At 46.2% G+C, this 20374-nt stretch overlaps 8 protein-coding genes across 8 annotated transcripts; 4 read left to right on the top strand and 4 right to left on the bottom strand.

Annotated features, from left to right (window-relative positions):
* Positions 1-240: 240 nt before the first annotated feature.
* On the top strand, positions 241-1983 carry TRUGW13939_04921 (uncharacterized protein; the record flags this gene model as incomplete). Its single annotated transcript, XM_035488086.1, has 4 exons — positions 241-493; positions 583-1133; positions 1195-1819; positions 1871-1983. The coding sequence occupies 4 exons, from the start codon at positions 241-243 to the stop codon at positions 1981-1983; spliced, it is 1542 nt and encodes a 513-aa protein (XP_035343979.1).
* Positions 1984-2392: 409 nt separating this feature from the next.
* TRUGW13939_04920 (uncharacterized protein) lies at positions 2393-4441 on the top strand (the record flags this gene model as incomplete). Its single annotated transcript, XM_035488085.1, has 6 exons — positions 2393-2456; positions 2510-2770; positions 2839-3103; positions 3186-3887; positions 3957-4156; positions 4278-4441. The coding sequence occupies 6 exons, from the start codon at positions 2393-2395 to the stop codon at positions 4439-4441; spliced, it is 1656 nt and encodes a 551-aa protein (XP_035343978.1).
* Positions 4442-4674: 233 nt separating this feature from the next.
* TRUGW13939_04919 (uncharacterized protein) lies at positions 4675-6214 on the bottom strand (the record flags this gene model as incomplete). Its single annotated transcript, XM_035488084.1, has 6 exons — positions 4675-5254; positions 5307-5485; positions 5542-5663; positions 5730-5797; positions 5849-5970; positions 6023-6214. 6 exons carry the CDS (start codon positions 6212-6214, stop codon positions 4675-4677), a joined length of 1263 nt encoding a protein of 420 aa, XP_035343977.1.
* A 1121-nt stretch (positions 6215-7335) lies between these two features.
* Positions 7336-9013, bottom strand: TRUGW13939_04918 (uncharacterized protein; the record flags this gene model as incomplete). The annotated part of the gene is made up of 7 exons (XM_035488083.1): positions 7336-7499; positions 7592-7803; positions 7855-7946; positions 8009-8232; positions 8297-8591; positions 8648-8831; positions 8889-9013. The coding sequence occupies 7 exons, from the start codon at positions 9011-9013 to the stop codon at positions 7336-7338; spliced, it is 1296 nt and encodes a 431-aa protein (XP_035343976.1).
* A 569-nt stretch (positions 9014-9582) lies between these two features.
* TRUGW13939_04917 (uncharacterized protein) lies at positions 9583-10891 on the bottom strand (the record flags this gene model as incomplete). Its single annotated transcript, XM_035488082.1, has 5 exons — positions 9583-9747; positions 9816-10201; positions 10266-10404; positions 10457-10550; positions 10608-10891. The coding sequence occupies 5 exons, from the start codon at positions 10889-10891 to the stop codon at positions 9583-9585; spliced, it is 1068 nt and encodes a 355-aa protein (XP_035343975.1).
* A 390-nt stretch (positions 10892-11281) lies between these two features.
* Positions 11282-14266, top strand: TRUGW13939_04916 (uncharacterized protein; the record flags this gene model as incomplete). Its single annotated transcript, XM_035488081.1, has 7 exons — positions 11282-11766; positions 11826-12626; positions 12716-12728; positions 12773-12910; positions 12974-13124; positions 13181-13606; positions 13656-14266. Coding segments are annotated over 7 exons (2625 nt in total), but the record flags the coding sequence as incomplete, so codon positions are not given.
* Positions 14267-14590: 324 nt separating this feature from the next.
* TRUGW13939_04914 (uncharacterized protein) lies at positions 14591-20196 on the bottom strand (the record flags this gene model as incomplete). Its single annotated transcript, XM_035488079.1, has 7 exons — positions 14591-14911; positions 14982-15451; positions 15783-16336; positions 16403-16840; positions 18068-18195; positions 18555-18677; positions 19192-20196. The coding sequence occupies 7 exons, from the start codon at positions 20194-20196 to the stop codon at positions 14591-14593; spliced, it is 3039 nt and encodes a 1012-aa protein (XP_035343972.1).
* TRUGW13939_04915 (uncharacterized protein) lies at positions 17446-19073 on the top strand (the record flags this gene model as incomplete). The annotated part of the gene is made up of 4 exons (XM_035488080.1): positions 17446-18290; positions 18342-18704; positions 18761-18984; positions 19069-19073. 4 exons carry the CDS (start codon positions 17446-17448, stop codon positions 19071-19073), a joined length of 1437 nt encoding a protein of 478 aa, XP_035343973.1.
* Positions 20197-20374: the final 178 nt, after the last annotated feature.

Below are 20374 nucleotides of genomic sequence, written 5' to 3'. Positions count from 1 at the left end.
AATTCCACCGCTGTCGCACGGCTACTATTGGCATAAGGTCAGAAATCACAGATCAACTGGTAGAACGTGCAATGGCATAATTAAAATGAAAATCGAAACAAGGCCCGCATACATATTGCATGCGGTTCCCGTGGTTGGGCTGACGCTGCTCTAGTCGTGTGGCCGCAGGTGAACGAACGCGCTGTATTTTCAAGGAACCCTGGCCTTTTTATTCGCCGTCTCCGGAGATATCTCGAAAAAATGAGATCGTCACTATATTATCTCTCCGCCGTTCTCGCCGCGGTAGCCGGCGTGGCAGCTGACTCTGTCAACACCACTGTCTGCAATGGCAAGACGTTCGTGTACGAGGAGTTGGCTGGCTATGGATACCTAGCCAGTGACTTCCAGGACAGGTACGGAGATAGCGTGAGTCTGGGCTCTTCGATTGCCCTTGACCGAAAAACATGGACACAGAAGGGCGATGTTTATGAAGGGGTCATGTACACTGTGCCTGGTAAGTGCTTATCCCCTAACTGGTCTCGATTCCGCGATCCGGAAATTGAGGGTTTGGGTAAAATTGAAGAGACTGACCCGCAAATATAGATCGAGGCTGGAATACAAACGGCACGCTTAACTTCCAGGGACGAATCTACAAGCTCAAACTCACCTTGAAGCTCAAAGAATCGGCCACTGTCGAGAGCCCGTCCGGTCCCAACTTGCGTATCACTTATCTGGACAGCATTCTTCTCCGCGATCCTCTCGGTCAATTCGTGACAGGGCTCGACGCCGATGCTAGCGGCCCATACCTTGATTATTCACGAGTCCCTGGGTATCCTGAGTTCCCAGAGGTACCGTCGGCAAACTTCACTGGTGACGGTTACGGTGGAAGTGGCAAAGGGGGCTTCAAAATGTCACTAGATTCAGAAGGTCTTGTACTCGGCGACAACGGTTCTTTTTGGATTAGTGATGAGTACGGGCCATATATTTATCAATTCTCTGCCAAGGGTCATTTGTTGCAGGCGATCCGTCCGCCAGATGCCTACGTTCCTGTACGAAACAATTCAGTCAGCTTCAGTGCCGACAGCCCACCTATCTATGACCCAGACTTCGAAGTATTTCCTTCTGACAATCCCACCGGTCGAGATGACAACCAAGTAAGAAACATATCTTCTTTCCGGTTATACATGCAAGCTAGCCTGCTAACACGAACCGTAGGGGTTTGAAGGTCTCACTATTTCTCCAGATGGCAAGAAGCTTTACGCCCTAACGCAGTCGGCTCTTAACCAGGACGGTGGGCTGAAGAAGAAAGAGCGACGGCATGCTCGCTTGGCTGTTTACGACCTCACTAAATCCGGTCCCCAATATAGTGCTGAGTATGTCGTACCGTTGCCCTTTTACAACGACGGCGACAAAGTGGCTGCTCAATCAGAAATTCATTACATCTCTGAAACGCAGTTTCTCGTCCTATCCCGTGACTCCAATTCAGGTCATGGACAAGACTCATCCGAAAGTGTATACCGACACGCTGACGTGTTTGATATCTCCAATGCGACAAATATCAAATCTCCCAGAAACGACGGCTATAATGGTACAATTGCTCCAGCCGGAGTTCTCAACAGCGGCATCATCCCGGCGCAGTACTGCCCGTGGCTGGACTTTAATGTAAATAGCCAGCTCAACCGATTCGGCGTACACAATGGTGGCGAGCAAGATGCATGGCTTCTCAATGAAAAATGGGAGAGCTTGGCACTATTGCCCGTCAACCTCAACGGTGGCAAGGAAAATGAGAATGAATATTTACTCTTCTCGTTTAGCGATAACGATTTCATCACTCAAGATGGTAAGTTTCACCGTATCTTCGTTTGAGTTGCGCATTAATCATGAACAATAGGCTACATGAACTTCGGCCAATATCCGTACGCCGACGCAAGCGGATATAACCTCGATAATCAAGCCTTGGTTTTCAAGGTTAAGTTACCCAAAGGCTCAAATCCTCTTGTGTGAGAGCATCCTCTAGGTATTATTGATGCGATGTCCCCTTGAAGATAAAGTTACAAACACGACAATGGCACTAGATAGAGCGTGGAAAATGGAACTTTCTAATTATGATATGTTTTTAGCAATAAGAATTATATATAGGACTACAAGTACTCCGTACGCATCGGGTACCGGAGGTCCTCCGAACATCCTGTTGTCTTTGCGGGGAACTGGGGTTAGTTCGGGGTATAGAGGCCGGTCATTCGGACCAACTCCGACCGAGCCTCCCTTAAAAACTTCCCATATCGCATTGAGCCAAGAATCCATTGGCATTTCGTCCTTAAATTCTGGCGGTCTAAACTCGCCCACGTTCCGCGTTAGTTTAATATAGGGTTTGAATGCCGAAAGCCAGTCGGCTTACTAGTATCATTACAACATGGACCCTCCAAATCAGAATGTGAAAAGTGACCAGCTTAATCCCGGCGTTAATGTCTTTCGAAGTAAGTGCGATTGAATTTTATACAGCACGCGTGTCCTGATATTGCTGTGCTAGAGGAATCAGCGCTCGCTCAATATATCCCTGGAGGATACTCGGCTTCAAGATGCCTAAAACTCAAGGGAAGATCCATGTCCTACGCCACTTTTAGCTTTGCAGGATGTGCAATCCTTTTTTTCGGATACGATACCGCCGTTATGAGTCAGGTCAATAATAATCTTGATTACGAACGAGAAATGGGAGTTGCTGGTGGAAGCGATCGCGACGCTGCCGCTATCGGTGGATTAGTGAGTTTGTGGTTTGGTGGATTTGCTATCGGTAGGGAACGACATTCCTGGTCCCGAGTTTACTTAAAAATAATCGTGTTTTGACACTTGTCCAACAAGGTGCCTTTGTCGTCGGTTATCTTGCCGACTCGATCGGCCGTCTGAAGACCATCCAACTGGGATGCCTCTGGGGCATTCTCGGAGCAGCCCTGCTCGCCTCCGCTCAAAACATCACCTGGCTCTCATTTGCTCGTGTAATTAGTGGAATTGGATGCGGCCATTTGAATACTACTGTTCCCGTGTGGACTTCAGAACTTGCTGATCCTCATCTTCGAGGTGCTTTTGTTGCTGTTCAATTCACCCTCGCAATGGTGGGATCGACCATGTAAGTGTTATTCCTAATTGTTTACTTCCATGTCAATGCCTTTTTGTATGTCAATTTTGCACTGGCTAAATGGTCAATCAAGCGTTTACTGGATGGAGTTTGCCTGCCTCAAAACGCTCAGCGAGAGCTTCGCCTGGAGATTCCCGCTCGGCTTCCAGATTATATTTCTTTTATTCATTCTCCTAGCTGCCCCATTCTATCCTGAGTCCCCTCGTTACTTAGCGATGATCGGGAAAATGAAAGAAGCGCGTTCTGTTCTACGAAGTTGCCGAATCGAAAGCAACGACGAGGCTGTTGAAATTGAAATGCGAGACATTGAGTATGCAATGCGTGTCGAGACATCCTCTACATCTGTCAGCTTCTCTAGCATGCTATTAAAGAAGGACAAGCTGCACACGCGTCGGAGAGTTATCCTCGGTGCTGGTATCCAAGTCATGCAGAAATGCACTGGCATCGATTTCATCTCCGTGTATGCGCCAAATATGTTCGCTCTGTCTGGATTCACAGGCGATAAGCCTGCCTTGCTTGCTGGTGGTAACTGGTTTGGATATGTTGCCGCCCTCGCTCTGTCGATCTACTTGTGCGATCACGTTGGCCGGCGCAAAATGATGTTGACCGGTTGCACGCTGATGGGCTTGGTATTGATCGTGGGCGGTGTTTTGTCTCATGAGACAGTATCCAATACAAATACCAATCCAGAAAAAGCAAACAAATTTGGGGCTGGTGTTGCAGCGATATTGTATATCTATACATTCATCTACGGGAGTACATGGCTCACCACATGGTTCGTTGATAAACTCATTCCTTAAAACCCGAGCTACCGTATTTGGCTAATATCATTGATTTTCTACAGCTGGGTATATCCAACGGAGGTATTTCCACTGGCAAGTCGCAGTAAAGGTGCTGCTCTAGCGACGGTAGCCTTTTCAATCGCCGGCGGAACTATAAATGAGGTCATCCCTTACCTTATCAACGCCATTGGATTTTGGGTTTTCATCTTGTTTGCTCTAGTGAACCTAGCCATGCTCATTCCGATTTACCTATTTTATATTGGTGAGAACTCTTTTAGTTCACACTTTTTTCTCCTTCGTCGTGTTACCTTTTCATTTTTGATTTATCCTTTATTCTACCGCCTGCCGACTTTATTGAACATAAGGGGCTGATAATTATACAGAGACTGCGAATCGCCCTCTGGAGGATCTCGACATTTTATTTTCAAGCAAAAGCCCGCTATCATGGAAGGCCGAACGAGAATTCATTGTCAAACTCAACGAGCGAAATTCCGACATGGCCCGTATGGACATGAAGGGTGAAAAAATCGAAGTGGAGGATGCTTAGTCGTATTACTTTTAGTACCTCTACCTCGATACCCACAGGTATTTTAGCGTAAAGAGAATATTTTAAAGTGTTTGGAGCAATAGAAATATCAATGTATGCCCATATGCTTTAATTCATATTTAGAGGTTGCTACCCCAATAAGACATGTTCGGCACGAAGCCTCCACCCCAGTCATCAATATTCCAATCGATCCATCCATCATCTGTAGGCGGTATTGGACTTTCTATAGTACTTTATATTCCGCCGTTATTTTCTGGCAGTAGTGCTAGTACATGGTCATTTAGGTCCTCCGCTTGGGTTGAAAAGATAAAGGACCCAGACGACACATTCTGGTCGGATTGAGAATCATATGCCGAAGCTAATACTCCAGAAGGCATGTTGCTGCCGCCCGCACTGTTTTGATTCGTTTCCATCGGTAAAGAACGTGAATTGTTGACCCACTGCTGATCCATATGAGATCTAATGATATCTATGCTGCGTTTTATGCCAGGAGTCTGCTTGACTTCCGTTTCTAGCATACGTAGCGTGATAACAAGTCGATCAGAAGCATTTTGCGCAAGGCCCTTGTCTTCGTGATGAACGAGTCGTACGTCAATGGTTGCAGCGGTGTAAGCGCAATAAGAAATTAAATAACTTTGATATCGAAAGTTGAATAACCGGCCATACGCACGAATTAACTCATTAACACCGGATGCCTCTTCTGTGCAAACTTCTTGTGCCCGTAGAGCAAGAGGGTGGTCTCGCAAATTAGCGCGCCACTGCCACATAAAGAATGGACGGAAGATCAAAATCAGCATGGTATGATATAAGATACTGAATTTAGGGATTGTTAGTAAAAACCCACAAGCAGATACGTGAGACGTACTTAAGGCATAAGATGTGAGGGGGCACGCAAGTGACTATATTTGCTGGGTTTTGAATTCGAAGGCAATCCGGAAGACTTTGATGAAAGACACGTAGCTTTTCCTCGAGTGAAAAAATTGCATTTGACTTGATATTATCAGCCTTGCCATTATAGACTGTGTCATAGCTTTGGTCAATTATCTGAGCATTGAGACGTCAGTGCCATCGCTATTACTCGTTAAATGTAATTTAACTACCTCTGATAAACGGCAAAAGTAGATGAATGTTCGTGTACTGTAGCATCGTGTCGCTAGAAATGTCTTGTCTGTGTCAAGCACACGCGGCGGTTGCCATATGTCCTCATCGTCCGCAAGATCATCTAAAACATTAGCTCATAAGTCGAAAAGAGTAAAATATATGCGGGTCATTGTTTTGTACTACATACATAACGATGATGGTGAATACGGGAGTTCTTTTAATGATGGTGGCCGACCTAGACACAAACTGATCGACCTTTTACATTATTAGTTTTCTTTTATCAAAAAGGGGGGTCTTTCAACTGACTTATCCCAAGCATAAACGGAAAGATACAATCGCTTGCGTACTTCCAGATCGTCAGGCTCGCATTCTTTCATCATCTCCCATTTTTGGAGATGTAGGCCAAGGTCTGTAATCATTCTAATAGCCTGTGATTTGTTAATGAAGATACAAGGTCGAAATTTAGACAAGGTAACTCACCATACCAGTATACAACCATCCTTCACTACTTTTTCCTATGGCACACTGCCTCCCACCAAGGATAAGGAGTCCTTGTATGGTTGGCACCTTTGGGTTATCGGCCTTGATCTCATCGATCAGGAGTAACCGGGCCTTTTCAAGGAAAAGCTCCCCCCGTTGAAACTGAAAAAACCGGTGGTCATCGTCGGGCATGTGGCGACAGGCGTGGGCAAATATCACATTTAAAAGGGGAGAAATACGGCCCGCCGAGTGCCATGTCACGAAAGAAGCCTATAATAAGTCAGACTGCGCCGAATATTTGTCTCGTTCATCAAATTTTCCACCATACACGGACGATATACACAATTATGTAGAGGTGCTTGCCAAGTCCAGTATACATCAAGATAGAGCATAATTTAGGGTCGATATCCGTATGGTCACTCAGATTAGAATGCGACATCCTTTCCCAGGATTTTTGAAAACGTGCATTAGACGCGTGCCACTTTCTATTGTATTCTTCTATTTCAGAGGATTCCAATCTGTCTGCCTCAAGGTCCTTTCCCGCTTGATCACTTTGCTCTGGGATTGGATGAAATCTTGAAGTAGCACCAAAGTATTGTTGCTGATAACGTAGTAAATACCCGAAACAAGACCGATAGCCTTACCTTGCCGTCTTCATCGACACTGAACTCAGCACCACCGTCATAGCGGACAAAGTCACTGGTGGAGGGCTCTTGGGAGCAAAAAAACTCCCGGTGATTCAGGAGACGATACGTCTTGAGCTTTGTCAACATCAGACACCAGGGCCGCAAGACGGATGTCTCTCGATTTAGAGTCCGCGATTGCCAGCTCTTTGATATGACGCTCAGGCTCTCGTACCCGAGCCTGAGAGTGCCGAAGGCTTTCAGAAAGATGCTCGACAACGACCGAGCTTTCTTTGTAGACACAAGTCTCCTTTGACTTCGAACAGTTGATGCATGTCGGCTTCTTGCCATCACATTTAATTTTTCTGCGGCGACAGGTGAGACACGAAAACCCGTATCTCCGACCTCTATTTCGCTCCGAGGTCGAAGGAACCCCATCCATCGCTGCGAGATCGTGAGTGGTAAATACAATGTAAAAGCAATGGTTACAGCCGACAAACGCGTTAGTTGCTTCATCTGGGGCCCACGGCAGACTAAATAATTTGTAGCCCGGTATTTTTGTGGGGAAGCGGGGGATGTCCGCAGGCTCGGATTAGGGTTAAGTCAGTAGTCTTTAAGTTGAAAAATATCTTAGAATTATTTGCTACATGTGTCCGGTGACGATAAAGATTGGAGAAAACCGATTGACAACTACAACATGAAGCGAAAATCAGGGTGGTCATCGCCAGAGTCAGCAACATTCTCCGGCATCTCTCCACTATCCACAATGCCGTACCGCTCATCGCGCCGCTTATTTTCACGGCTCATTAGAAACCTCAAAAATTGAACAAGAATAGCAGCAAAGAAGAGAAGCCCTGCATGATTGCCATTCCCTTCACATAGAAAGGGCCCTCCTCGGAGGGGAAAAAGCGTGAGCCGGCGATTGATCCGGTTTGTCCGATCATACCGAAGATAACCAAGCCAGCACCGCACTTGGAAGCTGAACCCTGGTTATCTGTCACCCAGGTGAAGGTCAGAGCAACTGCAGGAAACACCCCGCCACAGATAAGATAGGTTGCAAAGTATCGCGCTCCGCTAGTTTCCACGAGGGCCTGGATAAGAAACCCGACTGCTCCAATGATGCTTAGAGAGCTGAGAAATACGGAGCGGTTTTTGAACCTATCGGAAAAGAAGCTAACAAGGAGACAAATAAAGTAAGAAACCAGGTACGGAGGCGCGGAGAGGCCTTGTGATTGAACAGAAGAATAACCAATATCTTCGATGATGGTTGGCAAAAACGCAGGTAACGCGGCAAAGGCGGACTGCAGTACGGAGAGTGTTTAGACGTGATTTATTAGATGGAAGAATTTGGAGCGCTACTTACGTTCAAGCAGAATGCTATGACTGCTTGAATATAATTCTTGTAGTCATAGAAAGCGGTGCAAACTTGTTTAAAGTTAAGCTTTCCTTCTTCTTCATGTCCCCGCCCCTGTGCGGCGCGAAGGGACACGATTTCATTTTCTATTTGGTTAAGAAATCGACAGTGACCCGGTGCTTTGGGAAGAAAAATGTAGGCCAAAGGCAGCATCAATAAAGTGGGTATACCCTCTGATCAAAGACTTAGAAACTTGCGGGTTTTCAATAACAGAAAGCAGAAACATGTAACACTGACCAATAATAAAGAGCAATTTCCATGAAGATAGCGAAGTTCTTGCGTGAACAATACCGTACGCCATGGCAGACGCGAAGCAGTTGGCAATTGGCGAAAACGAGATAAAAAGTCCATACCTGAATGCCATCTCCGAGCGGTGATAAAAAAACGAGAGAAACAATGCAACACCGGGAGCAAACCCAGCTTCGAATACTCCAAGAAGGCACCGCAAGGCCATTAACCCGGCGAAATTTGTTGTCGCAGCTTGCAATATACTCGTTATGCCCCAGCTAAGAGCCATGAGCGCGACCCATGCCTGTCCAATGTTGGCGTCGGCTCAATTTTGGGGCTAAGGAACAAGATCTGGCTTACAGGAAGTGAAATAACTTTCCACAGAAGAATGAACCATTGGAAAGCAATATAAGCCAGATAGTATGCAGTAATTATCCAGGAATATTGATTAGAAGCAATGCCCCAGGCACTGCCCATTCCCGCCGTGTAGGCATTTCCAATGTTTCCACGGTCGATGTAAGAAAGCATGTATATAACCCCAAGCCTGATTGTCATTAGAAAGCTGCATTTGATAAACTTGGACACCCAGGAAAACTCATACAGTGGAATTAGACTCCAATCCAATTTTCGGAGAGCTTTGGTCTTTTGTGCATCTGAATATCTTGCAAGTGGATCGTTGGCAATAGCGTTCTCAATATTTTTCGAGTCATTTTTGGAATCGTCCATTTTACACTAATCTTCTTTGTCGGTCTTTGGGGTAGGGATATGTGGGAAGCAAGTTGATGTAGAAACATCAACGGTTTCAATTGATATAACGTTTAAATGTTGAACCATCAATTTATCACAGCATGGTAGTTCTTAATGTTTAATATATATCCGTGAGTGTTATTGGACTCGACCGAGAGCTGCAAATAGTTTTTTTTTCGGGAATGGCGGATCAGTTGACTTCTAGTAGTATGCGGTATTGGTTTGAGCTGCATGCTTAGCATTCCGCATGATCAATTGATGCCAGTACAATATGCGGGGGCTTCGGCATTTTGCCGAGGGCTCTGGCTATCGCGGGATCATCCCGTCGTGCTCGAGCAAGAGAAACAAAGTACTAGTCACTGAGTGAGCTCTAACATGATAACATTTGATAAGTATGAACCGGAAAGAGGCGGAAAATTTGGAAGTATATCTTTATTCAAATTGTACTCAATTCTAATGTGACTACTAGATGCCACTGTGTCTATTCTATGGGATAGTAACAAATTCCTTAAATCCGAATTTCATATGTTGAAAATGCAAAATATCCATCAGAAGATAGCGGTCGCATTGGGAGGGCTTGCAACACCAGCTGGGAGATGAAGTGGTTGGCTTGTCAACATAAAAGTCCAGCGCCCAAGCTGTTTACAGGTCTCACTGAGTTCTTCTAAATCCCAAGTTTCTCCGATAGGCATCCCCCATCCGCTAAGAAATACCTACGACACGAAGTCAGCATTGAAATAGTCTTGTATTTGTTTAGGAAAAAGGCACCAAGCAGGCGTACCTCATGCATACTAACCCCCCAAGGCTTTGTAGACGGCCATGACTCGTAGGCTACGGTGTCAGTAGCCACAGCTGCGAATCCTTGCTCCCAGTGCCAACGGATTGCATCCCTAGTTGCTTCAACCCCACACGATGCTCTATGTTCACGCCCTCCAAGATCTATCTTTTCCCCATCAGTAAGTTTGTTGTAGACCGCAGTCCAACCGGTCCGGATCAAAAGTATATCTCCTCTTCGAAAGCTCACTCGCTGTTCCCGGGCGACTTCTAGCAGCTGCCATAGCGGTATACTTTGGTTCGTAAATGGACTGTGTGGAAGTTTCTTATCTAGCGAATAGGAGTACCAATCAAGAAGCACGCCTCGAGTGACTAATGGGTGAGATGCAAGATCTAAGAATATTATCAGAATTAAATGTAATAGAGAAAAGATCCTGCCGAGAAAAGGAAAACCCACTTTGTATACCGATTTTGCTGTTTGCTTTCTCGCCAGATATATCGTCTTGAACAACACCGTTATAGAATTGTTGTGTCTCCGAATAAGGGTAATGCCTCAGTCCATCCCAGTGGCTAGAGCTTTGCGTATTGAAGTCTAACTGAATGTCGATTAATCTCCATCTTCATCTTTCGGCCAACATGGCGCCTTACCTCGTCATCATTTGCGTATCCTTTAGCAATGATAGTATGAGAGCAAGCTTTCCTCCGCGGATTCATAGGCTTCATAGGAACATTGATCGGCAAACTATAGAATCACATATAAACCGTACAATTCAATACATGTTGGATGCCTTCTTCATACTTCAAACTAATCGCTTTGCCCACCTTTATCTCGGTGGCAGCAGCTCGAGTGAAATCTTTAGTAATCAAGTTCAATGTCCCAAGTTCATCATCTTTACCCCATAAATTCCAGGCCGAACCTTTTGGGTCTCCTTTTCTCAGAGGTAGCTCATCGAACGCCGGCCGCTGCACATTAGCCAGGACAGTCGTTATTTCGCAAGACTTCAAGTTCCCAAGGTCCTCAGCCTGATTATTCTTTCTCAATAGCCGACTAAACTTGAATGGGAATAGCCGGGCCAAAGTCATGATGAACCTGGCGTTGCAATAAGAAAACAAAATATCTCCAGGCACGGTCAACAAATCTCGGCATGGAAGATGCCTGTTCAGGAGATGAGCCTCAATATATCGAACTTTATAACTTTAGCTGGTTCTGTTATAAACCTAGAAGGAAGTTAGTTCTTTTTCTCTTCACGGTTTGGTGGTGGGCTGCACCAGTTGCGGGGAATGCTTGTATCACTCGGTATGATGCCGGCCCACTACCATCGGCATGATCCCGAGGAAACTTAGAGCGGGGAATTGAGTAACAAGAGTTCTCTGAAACATACTACAAATAAAAACGGATAAAATCTTGCTGTAAGCTGTGCCTGTTCCTTGAGAGTGATAGAACTTACGAATTTTCAGTGGAAAGAAAGCACGATGTCTTCCGATTTCAGCATCCTCACTCCAAATGCCAGGCTAGGCTATGGATACAGAGCTGAGCATCTCTGGTATGGCATTGAGAAATATTCGCCAAAGGCAATTATTGTCGATTCAGGCTCGACTGATGGTGGTCCATACAAGCTTGGCTTGAATAAAATGACCTGTGGGCGAGAGTCGTACATAAGGGACTTGAGGCCCATCCTTCAGGCCTGTTTCTATAAGAAAATAAAAATCTTAATCGGATCAGTGGGTGGAGATGGCAGTGATAAACATGTCCAAGAGATGCTCGACATAGTTCTTGAAATTTCCCAACAGGAAGGCTTCTCGTTTAAAGTCGCAACCATCGCCGCCGGATTCGATAAAACTATGATCAAGGACCGCATAACCAACGGGAAGGTTGGACCATGTGGACCAGTGGAAGAACTGACAGTGGACAGCGTAGACAGAACAATTGGCATTGTTGGTCAGATGGGCGCAGAACCGTGAGTACTTTTGTGTTCTCGCCTCGTGATTTCGGTTCACTGATTGTATCGAGTTGAAGATATTTGAGAGCTCTTGAACACAGCCCAGATATCGTTCTTGGTGGGCGTTCGTATGATCCGGCACCGTTTGCTGCCTTCTCTATGCACCATGGTGTTCAGCCGGGAGTGGCCTGGCATATGGGGAAAATTATGGAATGTGGTGGCATTTGTGCTGTCCCTAAAGGGCGTTCAATGATTGCCACTATGCGGAGTGACTCCTTTGACTTGACACCTCTCTCACCTAAAGAACGATGCACACCTATCTCAGTCGCCGGTCATACACTATACGAAAAGACCCGACCCGATCGACTTCCGGGTCCTGGGGGCGTCTTGCTACTTGACAATGCCTCGTATGAGCAGCTAACTGAGAAAACGGTGCGAGTTCGAGGGGCCAAGTTTAAACCAACCCCGGTTTACCAAGTGAAGCTAGAAGGTGTCGAGAAACTGGGATATCGTACCATATTCATTGGGGTCATCCGAGACCCTATTCTCATTAGCCAGATTGACGAGTTCCTAGCCGATGTTCGCGCCTATACTCAAAATTTATTCCCACAACTCGACCAGTCTCCTCAATGTCGTCTGATATTCCACTTCTACGGTCGCAACGGCACAATAGGTCCCTTAGAGCCAACATCGACGAAAGCGTATGAACTGGGCATTCTAGGACAAGTCGTTGCACCTTCGCAAGATCTCTCATACACGATCGCCAACAATGCCCGTGCATCCATTTTGCATATGCCCTACAAGAATCAAGTGGCCACAACTGGGAATTTTGCCTCTCCGCTATCACCCCATGAGACCGCTGCTGGGGAGGAGACTCGGTAAGATACCGAAGCCACACGCAATCCCCGGAATTCTTCTTCATTTAATTATCTCTGTTAAATGGCCAGAAGGTCATTAACATGTGAAGCTTTTTCTCCTTTGTCTATATCGACGACAGTTCAAAATGGACGAAAAGGGTGAACAGTGCCTTGCGCTTGAGAATGCTCCTGCTGTACGACCTACGCAACCTTTTACTGAAGAGGAGAAACGTAAGGTAGTGCGCAAGTTAGATCTCCACCTACTACCTCTCTGTTTTGTCCTGTACACATTTTCTGTCTTGGATGTAAGTAACAGATATTTCAGATGCAATCGTTCATGACCAAAGCTAATTGGAAGCTTACCCCAGCGTTCGAACTTAGGAAATGCAAAGACCATCGGGCTTGAAGATGACATCGACCTCTCCGGAAACCGCTACGAGTGGCTAGGAAATATCTTCTACATTGGATATATCATATTTCATTCACAACTCTTGGGTGGAAGATATTTAAACCTCACATGTGGGTATCAGCAGTCGTCGTGTTTTGGGGGGTGGCGAGCACACTTCAAGCCACAGCCACAAGCTGGCCTGGTTTGATGGTATGTCGGTTCTTCCTCGGGTTTGCAGAGACAATGTTTGGTCCAGGGGTTCCCCTTTATTTCTCTTTCTTCTACCCTCGAGAGATGCTCGGAAGACGATTTGGAATTTTCTTGTCTGGAGCAGCATTGGCAAATGTCTACGGAGGTGTCCTAGCATATGGACTAGGCCATGCCTGGTCCAGCATAAGCTCGTGGAAGTTCTTGTTTATCATTGAAGGAGTCCCCACGGTCCTTTTAGCGGTTATTACATTTTTCTTCCTACCCAACTCGCCCTCAACGGCTCGCTTCTTAAACGAGAAAGAGAGGGAGGTGGCTCGTCAGATTGCCGGCTCCCAGCCAGAGGACCACCAGCACGATGGTCTTCAGCTCGGTCAAGTTGGTGAAGCATTCCTAGACTACAAAAGTGCGTATCTCTCAGTGATAAGCCTGTGATCTTGCTCACAGTTTGAAAGATTATCTTTTTGCAATTATGAACTTTAGCAACAACGTGAGCTTTGCGTCTCTGCCTCTTTTTCTCCCGACTATCGTTTCCGAGATGGGGAGCTTTACTACAGTGGAAGCAAATGGCCTAGTCGCGCCACCTTACTTCTTATGTTTCATTCTCATCATAGTAGTATCTTTGCTTTCGGACCGAATGCGACTTCGAGGGCCCTTCGCAGCCCTGTTTTCTTTGCTCTCGGCAATTGGTTTTATTTTGCTAGGCACAACAGAGTCTGTCACTTCGAGGTATATTGGGACCTTCCTTGCTGTACTCATTTTTGTGACGACTTCCATTGTTCTTGTGTGGACCGCGAATACCAACTCAACTAGCTCTAAACGTGCTGGAGGATTTTGGATTATAATGACTCTAGGACAATGCGGACCTCTTCTGGGCACGAACATGTTTCCATCGAGCCAAGCACCACTGTATCGCACAGGATCTTGGGTGTGCTGTGCGTTTGCTTTGTTGTCATCAGCTGTTGCATTAGCGCAGAGCCTATTACTTTGGTTGGAAAATAGGAAGCTGGATCGTATATACGGTCCACTGGAAGAACTCGATATTGACCCACAGATTGATCACGATGGTATTCCGAGGTATCGCTACATCATTTGATGTTTTAAATACTTATGCCACGAGGGCGATTATGGACCTCTGGAGGGTTCAGGTCTATTATTGAATTTTCAGACTGTACGTACATATATTGCACATCCAATATCACAATTACAACCTTGATAATTCGCTTTATTCTACCGTTCTATTTTTAAAAAAGCTTTTCTAGTAGTATAACCTCAAAATTTATCATTTCTTTGTCGGATCATTACCAACATGTTCAAGATAGCATATAATATCGAGCTACTAGAAACCTATGCTGGTTCAGACCTCACTTGATGATCAACTAGTCGATAGTCATTTATCATGTCTAAGCTTGGCTATTTTATTTATCTGGTGACCTTCATCACTACATGCACCTTTCCTTTTAGTGAACAATTTGTCTAGTGTTTGTTGCCCTTTTTCCTTTTTTCTCTCTTTCACCTTCTCACTCGCCAAGACCGGCGGGAGGTTTTGAATTCGTCTTTTGGCATCTTCAAGAAGGTTAATTTCCTGTTCTCTTTGACCTTTAACAGTGGGGATAGACCACGACGTTTCAGATGCGGACTTGTGTGCTAGCTTGTATTTGGAACCAAGAAGATGGGTCTCGTAAGTATTCTCATCTGTCTTTTCCACATACTGCGGCTCCGAAACAAAAATTCCGGTGAGTGATATCTTCATCAAATATAAACTGATAACACTCACTTACCTGGTGAGCGATAATGTACCAATGATATTGTGCACCAACAGGTACACCACTTCCTTTCGGTGCCTTTCTAGCACGCCGCTTCGTCGCTTGGTAGTCAATTTTCCACAAGTCGGGTTCAATCTTGGTTTCCTTCCACAGTCCTTGGTCGTAGTCCCATTCATGTGAGGAACCCACCGTCATGCCTGAGTATACCTGGCCATTGAACATTTTCAGCGCGTTATAACCGCCTCTACCGGCAGCATATAGCCCACGCTGTCTCTCTTTATTTGAGGTGGACGATGTATCTGGTGTCCCAATATCATCTTCCGACCGTCCGAATACTTCCTCTTCAATCTCTTCATCTTGCCTTTGGCCTCTATCACTCTCGGAATGTATGTCTAAAGACTTTGTTGGGGCGCGTGATGTAACACTCTCAGACCTGGGCGACATTTTTTTTTTCAATTCGACCGATTCTTGTCTTCGGCTGAAATCTGTAAAAGTAATCGCACGGTTTAGAAATAGTTGTTCACTATATATATTAAAGTGAAATATTAAAATATGACGTCATCGATGGTCACTCCGAACGGAGACGTTGACCGTATATAAATTGAAGCCCTGATACTTCATAGAGACAGCAGTAACATATCAGGGAAAATAAACAATAATTGATCTTCTTATAGCACATGTGCCGAGATTTTTCAACGCGATGGATACTTGTTGATTCTGGATCGCGCTACAATTTCACAACCAATTTTGTTCCACTGACGGTCTTAACCTTGTCCATGACATCGGAAATTTCTGACAAAGAATTTCCCACTATACTTACTGGCAACGGCACCTGGTATTTGCCGCCCTCGATCAAGTCCGTCAGTGCTGGAATAACCCGCTCTCCACCCTCAATCTCCAGGAGGATCATCCCATTGACCTCGAATTTTGTGACCCCATCTGGAACCGGAACTGTGATTCCAGACATAACAGAAGAGTATCTTTTAGATCCTTTAGGGTCGAATGAATCGCAAATATCACTTTGCGTTGCGCCGGCAGCCAGACAATCGATGATCATGTCGACACCGGCAGCGTCCGGCGATGCAGCCTTGATTGACGACACCAATCCTGGGCTGCGGTAGTTAAATACTTGCGTCGCACCCAGAGAGATCAGTTGGGCCTGATTATGAGGAGAACTGGTTGCAAATATGGGCATGGATGGGTATGCTAGTCGAAGAAGTTGGATCGCGTTGGCGCCAATTGACGAACTGCCACCCAAGATGAGAACAGACGAGGGAGCGTGTTTGGATTCTGATTTCCCTTGCAGATATGCAACTGGAAGGTTTAAACCAAGACAGTAGATAGCACAGATAGCCGTTATATAGCAAACTCTGTGCGTGCATTTCGTAGTCAGTAGGTGCCACATTGATGGTAGAAGGTGTGATCCAAGTACTTACGGCAGCGAGGCGGCCTGTTCGAGGCTGATATTGTTGGGCTTCTTAGTAACATAGCGTACCGGCATGACGAGATGCTCCTGGTAAGCACCGCCCCATTCCTCGCCGTGTGCCATTCCGACCTCCCACGCCATCACCTCGTCGCCAGGTTGAAGATGCTTGACGTCTGAACCGACGACCTCAATCACGCCAGCGCCTTCGACACCAAGAACGTGTGGCCAACGAGAAATGAACATTCCGGAGTCGCGTTGCTTCCAGTCCAAACCGTTCAGACCGACAAAAGCCTGGCGGATGAGTACCTGGTCCGGCTTCACGCTGGGCTTAGGCACTTGTACGACCTGGAGAGGACCGCCCTTCTGCACACATTGCAGTTGTGCAGTTGTTTCTCCTGATTTAGCTGCCATATTTAAATTTATTTTCGAGGGCATAGTGTCCCTCGTGCTGAAAAACTCAAGTATTTTTCGTGATATGTGTTTGTGGCGTTTTTATTGTTGTCGTTTGAGTTGACATCCATCTAGATACCTGAGTCGAAGCAGGTTCTACCGTTTATGTATTTTTTGTGCAATAGAGAGAGACACTTTTACCGGAGATATATACTGAACGACCGAAAGAGGATTCCATCTCCGACCCGGATCACACGGAATACATCGACCGTAAATCCGATATACGACAATTGATCGCATCCCCATGGCGTTGGCGTCGGCCGACATAGCAAGGGTTGATGATTTGTATAGTGTTCCAGCCAACACCGGCCAACGGACTAAGTCCCATGATCATCATCAGTACGTGTCAAACTGGATATTATTACTACCAAATAAAAGATCTCCGTCGGGGACCCTTTTTGGTGTAGTGGTAATTCAGTTCTACAGTACGCGTAGCCGGAAACAGCTAGCGGCGGCCGAAAGATGTGATCCTTCTGATTATACCATCGTGATCTTCTACTTTTGTTTCTCCCTGGTCAACTTTATGTCTGCATCTACACTGTTGTAGCGGATCAGCCGCGAAACAGGTATTTGATCTATCCGACATTCGGATTTACTATCAGGATGGCCGAAACACGCCCGAAGACCCCCCGCGCCAAGTTCGTCTGCCACGCCTGCAACGTGCGAAAAAGGGCGTGCAACAAGGCTCTGCCAGCGTGCAGCTTCTGTGCAGCTCGCAATCTGCAGTGTATATACGATATTACGGCTCTCGGTAAGAAGGGCCAACGGAAGTACAACCCCGGACGAAACTTTGTAGCCCTCCAACCTCCTTCGCCTCCTTGGTCTGCTTCTGCCTCAGCGCCATGTATTGCTTCTGCTATCCCCGTACCTGAGGTTACTCTGCAAGGCTCCACAGATATCCACAGATCTGTCAATCAGCAAGTGCTGAGCATTTTCAAGCTTACCGGCCGGACTCTGGAAGATGTTATCGAGTACTACTTTGAAACATTCCAACAAGCATGCCCGGTAATTTCCCCGGAGCTCTTCAAGGATGCGTTATCGCAAAGCTCGCGAGCAAGCGATGTGCCGCCAGTCGACTATTCCATTCTCCTGCTAGCAATGTGCCTCATCACAGCCCTACCCTGTCTAGACCGACCACTGCAGCTGTCATCTGTGACTCGTGATTGGCTCTATGCAACGACGAAATCGCTCTTCGCCCAAGCTCACGCTACGGTATCCAACTCACTTCCTCTCATCCAGGCGGCATTTCTCATCGCCGTCTGCGAATATTCTTGCGCCCGTCCACAAGCGGCCCACGTCACTATAAACACCTGTCATCTGTTGGCAGAAATTCTTGGGGTTAAAAAAGCGACACTAAAAACGTCACAAAGCCCAGTAGAATGCTTTGACACCCAGCAGACAGAGATTGCAAGACGAAACCTTACTTCGGCGATCGCAATATTCGAGAGGTATGAACGTGCTATAGAAATCTATTTACACGGCAGTTAATTGTTGAACAGGCTCATCCTAATCGAATTAGACCTCATCAAATCACCTCCACGAACAGAGTGTCCCGGTATGCGGTCTTGGCTTCCCCTGCAACTAGGATTAAAGTATTATCCTGAATCACAACCACCAATATCACCAGCATCATCGAATGTCAGCCCAAAAGATGACGATGTTTTTGAATGTCGGGCACAAGTCATCTCTTTCCTTGATCTAATTTTACGTACCACACAGTCTGTCTCTGAAACAAACAAGGAAAGTGCATTGTCGGAGCTTGCAAGCCTCGACGTCAAGCTTCGCACCTTTTTAGGCGACATGATGTTTGAAAGCAGCAAGAGGCAGAACACCTTCTGTGCCCCGGTGGCTCTTAGTATCAGGTTTGAGGCAACGAGGGGAAATATTCTGGACAAATACTGACGTGCGAAACTATTAGGTGCCTCTTTTTACTACATCGAACTACTCTCGGCATTCTTCCAACCGGCAACGACGAGAGGGACCACCAAGCAAGGACAATATCCCAAGCCGCTCTTGGCACTGCCTGTGAGATGGTTTCGGACGTTATGAAATTCAGGATTACAAAGAAAATCATGCCTATCACCTGTTACTACAATCTTCAAGCTACAATAAAGTGGCTACAAGAGTGGATGGATTACACTGGTAATCAAACGTTGTCACTTTGCTTGGAGCCCCTGTTACAGTCTAAAAGGATGTACCGAAGTAATTGTGTGTTCTAACAAATAGCATAAGGCCGTGTGTACATAATTCAAGCTCTCCAATTTAATAAACAGGGCATCAATCTTATTCCCGGCAAGAAATGGCGAACGAAATTAATTACATCGATATAACCAACTTCTTGGCACTCACTCCCTTTGCCAACAAATCAACGCCCTTCTGTACATCTTCCAGCCCATATCCAACGATTTCCGGCTGTGGAAGATACTTGATTTTGGATTCATCCATGACTCTATTGAGCCACTTCCACACAGGGCGCGTGAAAGAATTCTTTTCGATGTCCGTGGTGAAATTCGTCCTGATTGTCACTTGCCTAGATGCCTTTTGTTCTGCGCCAGGTACCACTGAAGCTACTACTTTTATCCCACCATTTCGATCGAGAATCTCACACAAGGAATCCAAGGCGGCCTCGCTGCTGACAGAGCTGAATGCTCCCACGACATCCTTGTCCTGTAGATATTTGACAATGCTATCCACGACTGTGGGGTCATTCTGATCAAAACAAACGCGGGCTCCGAGGTGCTTGACCATCTCATGATTCTTTGCGCTCGCCACACCGACAACTTCGTATCCGGCGTGGGTAGCCAGCTGCACACCACAAGAGCCAACGCTACTACTGGCACCCCAGATCAGTACCGTCTGTTTCTTTTCCAGCGTTTTGCCTTCGTTGGAAGGAAGATTCAGATCTAACGTCTTGTCGGAGAATAGACAGCTAGCAGCGGTATTTATTCCTAGCGGCAGCACTGCAGCCTCTTCGTATCTAACACCTTCGGGTATCTTTCCAATGAAAGGCATTTTCAGAACGACGTATTCCTGAAACCCGGAGTAGCAGTAGTTTCCATCGCGCAGGTGCACACAAGCAGCAGAGCCAGTAACACGATCACCCACTTTAAACGTATCTGAAAGGGAAGGGTCGACCTCTACTACCTCACCAGCAACATCGCAGCCTAGAATGGCAGGGTACTGAGTCAATAGTACTCCCAGTTGCTGGACAACGACGTCGGCTGGGTTTAAGGCTATGGCCTTTGTTCGGATCACCAGTTCGTTGGCAATGGGAGAAGTGTAAGGAGCAGAATCGACAACATTGACTGGGCACTGTTTGGTAGTGAGCCAGGAGGCACGGTTGGTAGGAGACATGGCGTACAATAACAAACTGTCCTTGAGGGTGGTATGTCAATTCAAGTCGAAGTAGTTATGAGAATACCCGCCTCTTTTATATGTGAACATGCTTTCACCTGGCATTTCCGTCTCTCCGATATCTCCGGTATCACCGTAAAAACAAGAATTCGCCGTCCCTATATGGGTCTCTTTAGGG

Source organism: Talaromyces rugulosus, chromosome III (genome assembly GCF_013368755.1).
Source record: "Talaromyces rugulosus chromosome III, complete sequence".
Lineage (NCBI taxonomy): Eukaryota > Fungi > Ascomycota > Eurotiomycetes > Eurotiales > Trichocomaceae > Talaromyces > Talaromyces rugulosus.
The sequence above is the reverse complement of the archived record's forward strand: the minus strand, read 5'-3'. Positions and strand labels throughout refer to the sequence as shown.